The sequence below is a fragment of the Mixophyes fleayi genome, chromosome 11, assembly GCF_038048845.1.
Source record: "Mixophyes fleayi isolate aMixFle1 chromosome 11, aMixFle1.hap1, whole genome shotgun sequence".
Classification (NCBI taxonomy): domain Eukaryota; kingdom Metazoa; phylum Chordata; class Amphibia; order Anura; family Limnodynastidae; genus Mixophyes; species Mixophyes fleayi.
The window spans coordinates 93,308,512-93,322,396 of NC_134412.1; the positions used below are offsets into that span (position 1 = coordinate 93,308,512).

General features: G+C 45.7%; 1 protein-coding gene across 1 annotated transcript; it reads right to left on the minus strand.

Annotated features, from left to right (window-relative positions):
* Positions 1-40: 40 nt before the first annotated feature.
* Positions 41-13,621, minus strand: VPS26B (VPS26 retromer complex component B). Its single transcript, XM_075190351.1, has 6 exons — positions 13,282-13,621; positions 7,091-7,247; positions 5,610-5,774; positions 5,204-5,379; positions 3,456-3,598; positions 41-2,486 (listed from the first exon to the last, which is right to left on the minus strand). The coding sequence occupies exons 1-6, from the start codon at positions 13,502-13,504 to the stop codon at positions 2,340-2,342; spliced, it is 1,011 nt and encodes a 336-aa protein (XP_075046452.1). The 5' UTR covers positions 13,505-13,621; the 3' UTR covers positions 41-2,339.
* Between the last annotated feature and the right edge of the window lie 264 nt (positions 13,622-13,885).

A 13,885-nucleotide genomic window follows, 5' to 3' on the forward strand; every position in this document is an offset into this window, starting at 1 on the left:
AGACCTCTTCAGCGTTACCTGGTAAGTAAAGACACTGTCAGAGTCTGACGCGTTTGTTTAATCCGAGACTAATAAAAACAATGAAAAAGACATTTAAAACACAATGAAATTATAGACATGAAAAAAAACACTGCAACGGGAATGATTATTCATTTTCAGTCCATACTGATCTCTGTGGAACTGTCACTTCTCTAATATGAAAAAAACAAAAACATAATTTGTTGCGCTACCCACATGCGTCCTGCTTCCAAGAGCTTACAATCTAATTGCGGCGTCTCAGGACACCTGTCTGTTAAAAGTGCAGTCTCTCTTACATACAAATACATCACTTACCACCTAATAAATATATATATTTATATAGAAGTTTACCAAATGGCTATGCTTGGTATAGAATTGAAATACTGTGGAACACATTTGAGGGATTAAAACAATTTTTTTTTTTTAAAGGATGGCTGAGAAAATACTTAACGCCACCTTCAAATTTATAAGTTGCCTGCACACAGTGGAGGCAGCCGAGTTGTAGGCTGCGGCAATTTTCATGACCATGCAGCTTATCAGTTCACTAGGACAGTGATTCCCAAACCCAGGCCTCAGGGACCCCTAACAGTGCAGGTTTTCCAGATCTCTCTGGTGGAGCACAGGTGTATTCATTACTGACTGATACAATGTAACAGATCCACAGGTGGTAGAATTATATCACTGGTCACCAGGAAAACCTGCACTGGCTCCCTGAGGACTGGATCTGGGAAACACTGCTCCAGGATCTAATGACATCACTGAGAACAGGAAGCCTTGTTGTGGCCTGAACCAATATTCTTGAGGTTGTAGCCTATCCGTTCCCTATAAGACAGCGACATCACCGCATAAGAAGTCGGCTTTCTCTTGTGTAGACGACATTTACACTGTAACGCAAGCCGCAGAAAACCCACACGTTGACCAGCGGCTGTTTTATCAAGTCCATGGGGTAAAGCAGGGAGGAGACAGCTGGTGTATACAGTTGCAGAGAAGCTATACCACTGGTAAACCAGGAGTTACAGTGATTATATTTGTATAAGCCACAGATCACAGATATCTGAATGATGCAAGTTAAAGCATATACACGTAACCACGATCTGGACAGCTGGGAATCGTTGAAACTGTGCGATTAAAGAGTTGGTCCTGTTCTATCTTTAAATATCCAGAAAAGAAATAATAATCCAGTTTTATATATATAGCTTAAGTGGAACCCAATTAGGAATGTGTTACAAATGAAGAGAGAAAAAAAAACCCCCAAAAACAACTAAACTCAGCGCGTATCATAAGTAAAACAAACAGGACCTAGTCTGAACCAACGCGTTTTACAGGCGAAAATGCCAATATTTCACAAGGGCTGGTAGTAATGTCTCATTTGAGGCTCTTATTAGTAATTTCTACCAAATCTCTCCTGCCCCACTAGCAGTTTATCTGCATTTCATGAATACAACTCGCAGGGCACCATGATTTCTGCTGCTAAAGTTAAACTCCCCCAACACATTCTCTACTAGTACAACACGTAATCTCTCACCTTCCATCGGTAACTAGTAAAACACCTGCTTAGACCAATTTGTCACCAGTATTACGGCTACTGCATCTTACACGATCGTCACTGTCACAGTGGCCACGTGATCTTTTCACCAAGCAGCTACTTAAAATTGCATTTCTTCCATTCTGAAATATTAATTTGGTTTCTAATGCTCTCCATTATTGATAACGTTTAAATGCAATTTAGGGAAGGGCAGTTGTACAATAATTTCTGCCCCTGCAGAGAGAAGTGAAAAGCAAAAAAAAAGTTTCTTGCAAAAATCATATGGAAAACATCCCAAGAGCTCTCTGAATGGAGGGAAAGGGTCATGCAGGTGACGCTGCCCCTGGTGGGCCGAGCCGCATGGGCACTTGGAATGGACAAGGTAGGTCCTTTGCTGGTACCGAGACACCAATAGGTGAAGTCAGCACAATCTGTACGACCACAAGGTGAAGAGGGCACTTCTCATGCACAAAGATCCGTCTGCGACAAGGCTGACCCTTTTGGCTTTCCGTCCAGAAGGTTGTGAATTGGGAGGACGGCTGAGGATGATAACAGAAAGGCAAGGAGAACATAAAAGCTATAAACGGAAATTGTTAAAAGGGGGCCAGTCCCTGCTCTTCTCCTCCCATACATCACTGAAGTATCAGCTGGAGGAACGGGCAGCCGGTCCGTTAAGTGAAGCTTCATCCCTCCGCGAGCTTGACCCACTGAGTGTCCATTGTAGCACAGGTGGTGAAGAGGTGGGAGCGGGTCTCTGTGCAGTCACTGGAGACCTGTTCTGCTGCTGGACCAGCAGTCACTCATTGTCCGGTTCCCCTGCGGCTGCCCCGCTGTGTTGCGGTCGGCTCTCTGGGTGACTTCCCTCGAATCGCTGAGAGGCGATGGCAGCCTGGTGAGACATACTCTTCCTCACAATGTCTCCTTTGCGCCATAACACCACCTCCTGGAAGAGGACAGAAGGGAAGAGCGTGTTAACTGGGGGCTTCTCAAACCACGGCCTAGGGTCACAATCATCTTTATAATATAGATGTATAACTGAATCATCAACACAAGCCAATGTCAAGCGTGTAACATATGAATCCATATTTCATGGTCTTGGTTACATTTGTCAGACAGGTTCATTGTATGGTGCCCGTCACAGATGATGGTAAATAATGGAACACATACTGACAATCTCTCCACCCAACCTTCTCGATCACCGAAGACTCGGAATATTGCCATTACTGGGAATATACAAGATGAATCTAGTCGCTTATTTTAGAAGAGTGAATGTTCCCTTATCCACCCATATTGATACGTAACACTTGGCATGTTAGTGCACCCACTCTGTAACTACCAGGGAACACCCTCGTTCCGCCCTTAACGCAATCCTGTGCCCTTTGGTGGAAATACGAGTCACACCAGGGCAAATGGAGACGTGATGTCACTAAAGAGGATGGTGCACTGTGCAATTGTCTATCTTGTGCTTAATAAATAAATTAGAACTACCGAAACTAATCCTAGGAGCACCATATGTTACTGCAGAAATTAACGAGGTCACCAGGTACCAGGTATTATATTCCTCAGTTTGTTGGGAAGAGACCTTCTTATACAACGCACTATATGCGCTACTCTCTCAGAGAGAAAGCTGTCCAGGGAGTGAGATCTCTACCCGGTGGGCTTCACTATGCTTGCTCCCCGTTCGCCTGCTGAGCGAGCGCTAAGAACCTTACCCTGGTGAGAGCATAGGGCATGAATAGTGCTTTACAGACAATGCTCTCTCCATAGTGAATGGTCGAAATGTAAAAAAAAAACAGTCAGTAGACCTGGTGACGTCCGCTGTAAGTCTCCCACCTGTCTGACGTTGCAGACATGTTCAACACAAACCCTTCCCACAAATTTGTAAAATCTGTCCTCTGCTCTCAGCACTCACCTGTTGTTTAAAGTATCGTCTCTCCTCCTCGTCTATCAGCACCAAGTTGAGGTAATAGCGCACACTGAACTTCTTGTTGATATCTCTCATGGTTGGGGTCAGCTCGTATCCTGCAAGGAACAGCCGGATTGGTATCGATTCCCCTAAAAGTGGGAAAAAAAATAAAATAAAAGTTATATTGAACATTGACAGATTCGCAAGAACAAAGTATAGCCGACAGGTTCAATCTAACACACAATAGTACACAAATGTCATTTGTAGGAGCTTCTGTGAATCCCAATAGCAGTTTTTGTGTTGGACTGGATTTGAGTGGCAGCCTGCAGGGCCATCTCAGCCCTGTGTGGTTGTGCCAGTCTACTACAATTCCCAGAATTCATCGCAACAGCACATCCAATAGCAACACTGAGCACTATGGGCCGGATTCAAGTCCAAACGCAACATTTTGGGGGGGGGGGGGAGAAATTATTCAGATCGCATAAAAACATTTTGTGATCATGAAATTAAATAAGGTATCAGCATAATCATTTGCATAAAAATATTACAGTTAAAAAGCAAGTTTTTTTTTCATTTTATTACAATAATGACATAAAGATACTTTCAATGTGTATTGTACATACGATGCATTGTTATAGTCTTACTTGCACACACATGTTGTGCCCTGTAGCTGCTGCAAGTGATACGGTTGAAACGCGGCGTACGTATGTGAAACCCAGGACTTGAACCAGCTGCATTTGGGTCAGTGTGCCCCTTACTGTACATGGCTTACGTTCATCTGCCCCTACCCTCCCTTGTTCTGTCTCTCAGGTAGGCAGTTGTAAGTGTCATTTGCACTCAGTTATTTCATGCAAGATACGCTACACAAATGGACGTATGTCCAAACATGAATCACATCCTGTCTTTCTCTTCTGACATCATCACCAAGCTCCCAGCAGCCTGGCTGAATCAGCTAATGTCTGTATCCTGAGAGCCAACACCTGCAGAACAGGTAACACTAAATGGATACTGAAATAGAAGAGGGCGGGCCGGACAGTCCAAAGGCCAGATAGCAATGTGTTACCCAATGCAACTAAACAAAAGACTATTTACTCCTTAGGAGACTGGGCACTGCTGGATTTAATGAAAAAACAACAACTCACAGGTACCAGGTTATATTGGCAAACAGGGCCGGATTAACCCTAGGGCTAACTGGGCTACAGCCCAGGGGCCTCGGGCATCCAGGGGGCCCTTGAAAGTGCTCAGCAGCAGTATTGATTGGTCGGGGGCGCCCCCGGCACAATCAGTGCTGCTGAGCACTTTCACTGCGGCCTTTCCCCGGTGCGCTGTAGTCTCCTTACTGAGGAGATCTCGCGAGTCTCACTCTCACGAGATCTCCTCAGTAAAGAGCGTACAGCGCACCGGAGAAGGACTGCAATGCCAGGAGAAGGAGGTAAGTGCCTTGGGGGCGGCTTGGCTCACCAGGAAGGGGGGGGGGGGGGGTCTCGGATCACGGGGGGAGGCTCCTTAGCCCAGGGGCCTCCATTCCCTTAATCCGGCCCTGTTGGCAAATGGGTATGTTTGGACCTCATCTGTAATGGGATCCACTTGTTTGTTAGTGGATTTATCCATTTCATGATTGTATAAGTCGCTGACAACCAAAGCCGCCAGCATATACAGACATGGGACGGAGTAATGGAGGCTCAGCCGACAGACTACTCAGCTAGAAGATCTATGAATCTTTTCTTATCAAACATTTCGTTCTCACTCCTGACCTCTCACGGGGGCTCCGTCCATGATTTCGTACTTGGCGATGGTGTCATTTTCGTGATAAACGTTTGGCCCGGTCCCAGTGGTTTCTCGTTTAATGATATCGATCTCCATGTGTTTAATCTTGATCCGTACCAGGAGGAAGTAGATCTTGCCAACAATGACATCTTTGAGATGATACCTGTAAAAATATAATTGACAAACAACCCATAACACACGACACAACCTATGAGACGCGACTTAAAGTGGAGCAGTCACCTACACACAGTGGAAGAGGGCATTATTGAGGCTGGACCAATATTTAGCCAATCAAATCGCTAGAAACGGATATTCCTATGAATACTGGATCAGCCAACAACACGGCCACTTCCTCTATACGGAGGTTACTGGATGATTGACAGATAAACCTACTTGGACTTGTTGTACTCAAACTCAATGTGTAGGCAGTCTTCAATCCCCACTTCCATCTTGATGGAGGAGTTGAGCTCAGGGTAGGTGCTGAGTGTATGGACCACAATATCCATCTCCTTCCCAACATCGTTCAGGCGGCGGCTGAGTGTGGCCCGCAAGAAATACCTGCAGATATTGCAACCAAAGACGCCATATTACATGGGACAGCTGGACTTATACCGCGTGCTCCATCGCCATCTCTGCGTTCACTCTCCTAAGAAATTCTCTGGATATTCAACTTGAGAGAAAAACTTTACATTCTGCATTTGTTTTGAACATCTAGGTCCTGGCTCGGACATTGAAAAACACTAGTTAAAAGCGCATTAAAAACAGATCTTAAAGCCTACACACAGCATAGCACACTATGTACTAGAGGACCGTTCACACAGCGCCTTGGACGTCACTGAGCGTTAACACTTCTGACCACCACAGGCAACAGCAGAGTGATCGAGGAGTGAAGTGAATGCTCATCAGAGAGTGCGTGCGGCAATTCGCTGACTTTATTTTTGGACTATCAGCAAAAAGCCGAGAGGGACCCTTTCTGGCAGGTGGAACAAAATCTGTACGTTATGTTGGCTGCAGCAGGGGGATGTGAGCGAGAGAACCAATCAGAAGCAGCAAGGTCTGTGATGGCGGCTCTCTATTGGTCCTCTCAGTCACACAGCCCCGGTCTGCAGACAGCACTGAGGGACCAACTACAAAGACCCCCAGGAAAAATGGCAGCACAAAGCAGCACCGGGGGGCGATCTAGGACTTCACTACAGTCTATTTCCAGTCATTCATTCCCTGGAAACTTGTGAGTGCAGCCTTTAAGACGTGTACATAATGTTGGATACAACACGCAATTGCAGTATTACAGTAGTGTTTGGAAACCACTGACAGATGGGGGAACGGAGGGGGGGGGGGAATGTCTATGTGAGGACTGCATAGTAGAAGATACTGTTAGACACAGTAAGCTAAATAGATCATCTGATCAGCTAATTAAGAGGAGCTTGAAGAAAACCACCAAGGTGAACATAGAGGAGCTCCGAATATCACCCCCAAACAACACACCACCACTATCCCAAAGTAGAACGTCAGACATTCAAATGCTCATCCAATCAGCTTCCAGCAATCCCACACAAAGCCATAAAGGTAACACCTGCAACCAATCAGATTCTAGTTGTCATTTATTAAGTACGTTCTACAAAATGACAGCTACAGTCTAATTGGTTGCTATAGGCAACATCTCCACTTATCAAACCCACAGCTTGATACATTTACCCCCAGGACTGCTGTCATTCTACTGATACAAATCTCCCATAAAATTCCAGGTTTGTACGTTCTGTAATTTATACCCGATGAAGATGTTTGAAATAAAACAGCAACAAGTTAACAGATCTCAATTTGTTACATGGAAAACGCTCTTTAGAATGTCTATGACACAGTAATAGAACACGGACCTTAACTTCACATTCTGACCCGTGTACGACTCGTAGGGCTTCTCCACGTGGGTGAACTCAAAGTCAAAACTCTGGGACTGCGAGATCTCTCCAGGACGAGCCAAATCCTTCACCAAGGAGACAAACTCGTGATGATTCCCCCGATCATAGTACAACTCTAGGAGAAGAACAGAAGACCATCAGTTATATATAAACAGTTATGTAACCTCGTGTCACCATTTTCCTTCTTACACAAACTAGGAATATACAGAAAGACTGCAGGCTGCTACAATTACATTAATCTCCAGTGGGTGGGGCTTGTTCATTGATTACATACAGACACAACAGTCTATCCTGCAAGAGACAATGTATCACGTCGCGTCAGATCAGGGTTCCGTTTCCTTAGCAACGACTTAATAAAGTTGCACGAAAAAGTAACTACGCACCAAAAAAGGACATTATCTGAATATGGATGATGTCTGTTTAAAGTCATTCTGCTCAACAGGTGAACACAATAAAATACACTTTAGTTGTAATTATTAGGTTGGGCCAAGTACTATAAAGCGACAAGTAGACTAACAGCCCAAAGTCAGGTTATGGAGGCTATACATGTACTGTAATCTTATTACATAACACGATGTAGTGTACCAGGCCTACGTCATGTGCGCTGATCCCTCCAATCACAACGTGTAATATCCACACTATGAATAACTGAGACCACACAGCTGACAGATCACTTAGACACTGAGCAGCCAGGAATACAACACCTGGAGATATAGATGTCTATAGAACCCACATCTGTGGGGGGCACCTGGTGCTCCGAGGACCATAAGACATTTCCTCTCTATTATCCAGCCACACTGAGGTAGTGACAACATGGGCATGATATAATATCACTACGGAGTTACTGAATAACGATGCATTTTCAGCAAGAGAGATACAAGTGACCCCTGCACCTTCATACGGCTACCTCAGCGTACAGAACACTGATCGTTCCCACGCCAATGGCACATTAACAGGTCACACTGCAGTCAGTTCCTTGTGTGTGTGTGTCCTTATCAGCTCTAACTTATCTTATATACACAGATCATTCCTCATAAAGCAGTTTATAAGTAAACACATCAGATAAAGACACTGTCACACGGACCGTGGAGGATATTAACCCCCTCATGCCCAGCGCTAGCTAGGGCGGAATATCCGATGTAAAAGTTAGTCCTAATTATTACGTGCACGGGTCTGGTGTGTCCAGCAATGGCTCCTACTGAGCCGGACTTTCTTCATACGGCAGTGTGATGTCAGAGGACGGGGGGCGCGGGCGCAAGATAGACGGAAGGGGAACTTTTAGGACCAGGGTTGTACTGAAATGTTACTTTAATGACCGTTTTCTCAGATTGAGGTAGTTATATATTAACAAGCAATGGTACAATTTTAGTAGTTTCTATTGTTCAATTTTAACTTTATTATTAATGTTATTATTATTAATTAATTCACCTGAGGTTCCAATAGGCCTCACATATATTCAACACTACTAGATCCAATGGGAACTGGATCCAACAGTGATTATTGCAGGCTTTGCTTTCGGGCTCCTAGGGTCAATTTACTGTCACACAGATCCGTTTAAACCAATAAATAAAAACAACCTCCATAGATTGTTTACAAGGGACGTTCAGGAATGAATCCACTCATCGCACATTCCACATACAGTGATTTCTGGCACCAGTACTCCAGTGTCAGTGGATTGTAGAAGTGTTATATTCGTCATGAAATCCCAGGAACAAACCAGCACACACTGATACTCACAGCAGCTGCTTCCCCGTCTCCTTTGAAGCAGAGAAGACTTCCGCTAGCTGTTTACAGAGCCCCCTTCATTGAGATCCTGTTCTACAGGCAGTTATGGGGAGGGATAATATTCAATGTGTCTCATTCCTTTATCAGTGGGCATCAAACAAACAACGTCAGAATAAAGCCAGGACTAACAGCCTGCTGCGTACCCTCGCATGAACCGAGAGGAGCGGACACACAGGGTAATCTCACCAAGAAAGGACTAAGACGTACGGGGCCCCGAGTCATCTTCGAACACAAGTCCATTTACGTGCCGTATCTTGGGAGAAGTTCCTCTGCACACATGAGGCAGAACAGGACATAGGCCGGTGATCGCAACTGCTTACAATTCATGTCCACAGGCAACCGAAACTTTCGACTGCCTACAACTTGATGGGCGGAACAGGGAAGGGCTGACGTAGACCAAGTGCAGTGAGGGCGTGCTGAGCTCCAGCGCACGCAAAGTGGCAGATTCAAGTTCAGTTCATCTTGTGCATTTGTGTTTTCCAGCCGTATCTCTTGCACCAGCTACAGGTGTAAGTGGCGGCTGATAGTGATGACTACACGTTTGTCTGCAAGTAAGAGAAACTATAAAAATGGATTTTATGTACAATATGCATTAGGAACATCCTTGGTTATGTATTTAATGTCATTTTTGCTTTGTATTAATTATAGTATTAAAATTAAATAAATGTTATGACTTTTTTGCATTGGTGATGAGTGATGACTTTATATTGCACATATGCATTGAGCCTCTGCTGGACGATGCTCTGTCTCTCTACAGCAAGTAATGTAACCCAGATTCAAATGGAAATGTTTCTTGAAATCGCTTGTATTTGGATTAAGCGCGTACAAGTTACATACAGGATTTTAAACGCAAGTTGCGTTACAAGATGAATGAGGCCCTTGTATCTACATCATGTCCCTACCGTGTACACATGAAGTGCAGGCAATTGTGTTTAGTGGTGCAGTGCCCGTTTCTGGGCATGGAAAGAGCTATTACACACAAGGTCCGCTAGGCAAACGGACCTACACTGGAACATGAATCAGGCCCTTAGTGTCGCCATTCATGCACGGCCCTTTCCTTCTACATAGGGAGTAGCGATCCCATTTCATCTACCATTTGAGATGCTTCCTGCTCCATTCAGCAGAATGAAACTCTTAGAGACAACCGGGGACGGTCATTCACGTGCAGGAACCCTACGTCAATCCCGCTGGGGGCATTACGCGCATGGACCCTACAGAATATGAATTTCAGGCCTAGTAGACAAATAAGCATTGCAACAAGCCTGTACGTTAGGCCTAATCCTCACTGATAGAGGACTCATAAGGACTTCACCATACATAATAAATGCTTATTCTCTACAGGCTTATGACACTTTCGTTTAACCCTCTAGTCACTGTGCAGCAGACCAGATAACACTCAGAGGTAGTATGTCTAATCAAGAGCCATTTAACCATATGCAACATCCAATCACATTTACATCTTATGAATTAGCAGAAAGATGGAGATTCCAGGAATGGCAGTGACAGCATTCAGATAGGCACTGATTATATTCATAGATGGAGGAGGAGGAGGGGGGGGGGGGTACAGTGTCTAAGCAAATGCAGGCAGCGTTCCCAGTAAATCAGCTACAGGTAGGTAGGTGAGCTGCTCAGGACAAGACAAAGACAAACTGATGACTAAGCCAAGGAAGAGAAGGACAAATTGATCTCCCGCTGTGCTGATTTCTGTTGTACTGCAGCCAATAATACCTGTGATGGATGGACGCATGCTAAACGTACATTCATTCTGCAGAACAGCTGACAAGGTAACCATGACAACTGGACAAGACAACATCCTCCATGAAAGGTGCCCGTTAGTCTGCTGTAGTAAAGTTATATTGTGCCGGGTATTGCATGTAGACCCTGGTATCACTGCACAGCTATAATATACAACTAGGTTTATTCAAATATCAAAAGTATCATCTAATGCAAACATTTTGTGTGATAGAGAAGTATTCAAGAGAATGCAACCTATAAATTTATTAGGAGCTAATGCCATCACATTATGTCTCCTTGAGGTTCCTAGTGATTTGATAAGTCAATTATTGGTTCAGCCCACAATCTGGGTGAAGGTAGCGGGTCCACTTGAATTTGCATTGCAATAAAACCATCGCCCACGATTTCCGGCATTCAGCAACACATAGACAAATCTTAGGATGAGAACTCCATGATTAGACTCTTGGGTCCAATGTGTAAAGTTTGCTTTCTCTTTTTTTCTCTAACTGAAAAATTAGTTTATTAAAGTCTATACACCAGCAGAATATTTCATCAGACCTGCCGCAGAAAGCAACGAATCCTAACATTTCCAAAAGACCATCGTAGTAGTAATATTACCACGGGCCAGTATAGAATGGCAGACCAAGCGGTTTCAGCTAAGAGCCGGGGATTGAACTCAAAGGAGATTTTAACAGCCAAAGCTGGGGGAATGATTCTGTACCTGTACAATGATTGTGGCACCATAGACTGTATTATATTCTGACTCAAAGTACATCGTTTATAACATATGACTAGGAATTGAACATAATATTTTGTTTCCCAGAAGACATTTGATAAGAATGTTTTAGAACACAATTGCAGCATCTCAAACATGGTAAAATAAAGCATACAAATAAAACAGCAAACTAATACTAAATACAGTTTGTTTAGACATTAATACACTAAGTATTGATGACGGCAATACAATCCAATAACAGTAATTGAATTATAATGCTTTCATCTCTCATCCAAATGAAAGAGATGAATCTCCGTCCAAGAAATACTCTCCAATGTGCAAATCTTTTTTTCCCCATACTAAGACCTATCCATCAATGTCATGGTGTGATTCTAACTTCACTGTCCATTTACCCAGCATATTTGCAGAATATCCCTGTTTGAGCCGAGCAGAATATTTTAAAATATTTGTCCACTAGCAACACCAGTGAATCACAAACGATAAGCACTGATATAGAAGAGACACCTAACCTGACATTATTAGTCTGCTACTGAACATAACACTGACTTATTTCTAGTTAACTTCGATTAAATTCGCCGATATAAAGGAAACCTTTTACATAAATTAGTTCCATGTTAATTCAGGAACAGAGTCAGCGCTAAGTTGACCGAATGTAATGGGCCCGGTTGTCCCATAGACTATCGCTTAACCATCCTCTAGTTCTACTGACCATCTGCTGAGCTGGAGTCATGGTCTTTAGAGCACCCACAGCCATCCTTCTACAGGACGTCCCTGGCTGACCGCCCTCTATAAGCTTGTCCTCCCAGTGCAACGTGTAACCAGGCTTGGTACATCACTGGCCTCTACATCCACTGAGATTCCCAGATATATCTGTCACTTTGCAATGCATGGTAGATAGAGCAGCTCAACATCCACAGGTGTAACGTGACTCACCAATAAGCTGGATGCTACTGGCTAACACTGTACCATATTGTACTGCTGCAGAAACTGGGGCCCACCTACCCAACCGGTGCCCACCTACCCAATGATGGGGTACCAGATCCACTGAGTAAATCATTTACAATGCAATGATTCATATGTATCCCTCTATATAATGCAGGATACAGTATGCAGCACAGCAAGCACCAGGCACACCCCGGGTGTATTTCTCATGTGCCCATAGTGCATCCTATGTCATCAGGTACTGCAGGGACTTGTAGTGCCACAGCAGCTGGAGAGCCACAGGGGTACATAGGTGACCTCCTGCATCCATCCATCCATCCATCCAGGTACCCTGCCCACCCGCAGGTCACTGGCTCCATCCATCCAGCTACCCTGCCCACCCCCAGGTCACTGGCTCCATCCATCCATCCAGCTACCCTGCCCACCCCCAGGTCACTGGCTCCATCCATCCATCCAGGTACCCTGCCCACCCCCAGGTCACTGGCTCCATCCATCCAGGTACCCTGCCCACCCCAGGTCACTGGCTCCATCCATCCATCCAGCTACCCTGCCCACCCCCAGGTCACTGGATCCATCCATCCAGCTACCCTGCCCACCCCCAGGTCACTGGCTCCATCCATTCAGCTACCCTGCCCACCCCCAGGTCACTGGCTCCATCCATTCAGCTACCCTGCCCACCCCCAGGTCACTGGCTCCATCCATCCATCCAGCTACCCTGCCCACCCCCAGGTCACTGGCTCCATCCATCCATCCAGCTACCCTGCCCACCCCCAGGTCACTGGCTCCATCCATCCAGCTACCCTGCCCACCCCCAGGTCACTGGCTCCATCCATCCATCCAGCTACCCTGCCCACCCCCAGGTCACTGGCTCCATCCATCCAGCTACCCTGCCCACCCCCAGGTCACTGGCTCCATCCATCCTCTATTGTGTCGTCTGCCGATCCCATCTCACCAATCTGCCCGATGAATTCGATCTTCAGCCCCTGGTGCTCCAGCCTCTTGCCCGGGTTCCGCAGGTTGACAGTGACCCGGCCGGACACGGTCTCCCCGTCATAGAAGAGGAAATATTTCTCCTTCTTCCCGTCCTCAGTCTTGTGCTCCACCCGCCGGCGGCTCTCGGCGTCGGTCAGCGCGATGTCCAGCTCCGCGGCCGGCCCGAACCCGAAGAAGCTCATGGCGGAGGCTCAGGCCCGGTATCAGGCTGCTGACAGCGCGGAACCGAATCTCCCGCAGCTCCCGGTCTCCGCTGCTAGGTGCCCCACACACTGCGCAGGCGCGGAGCTTGGCCAGAAGAACGCCGCAAAACCTGCGCAGGCGTATGAGGTCACTGCCAAACACCAACATGGCCGCTTTGACGGCACAAGAACGGAACGCATGCGCAGACCGGATAGGATGCCATCACCCAGTCACACAGACCTAGACTGTAGTCAAATCAACAGCCGCCATATTAGGTACTGGTAACTGTCAAGCCATTGCCCGAGCTTGCCAGTAATTATTATGGCTATCACAGACTTTGCGCTCCCAGTTTACTTTTGTGGGCGGGGTTAAGGGGTGAC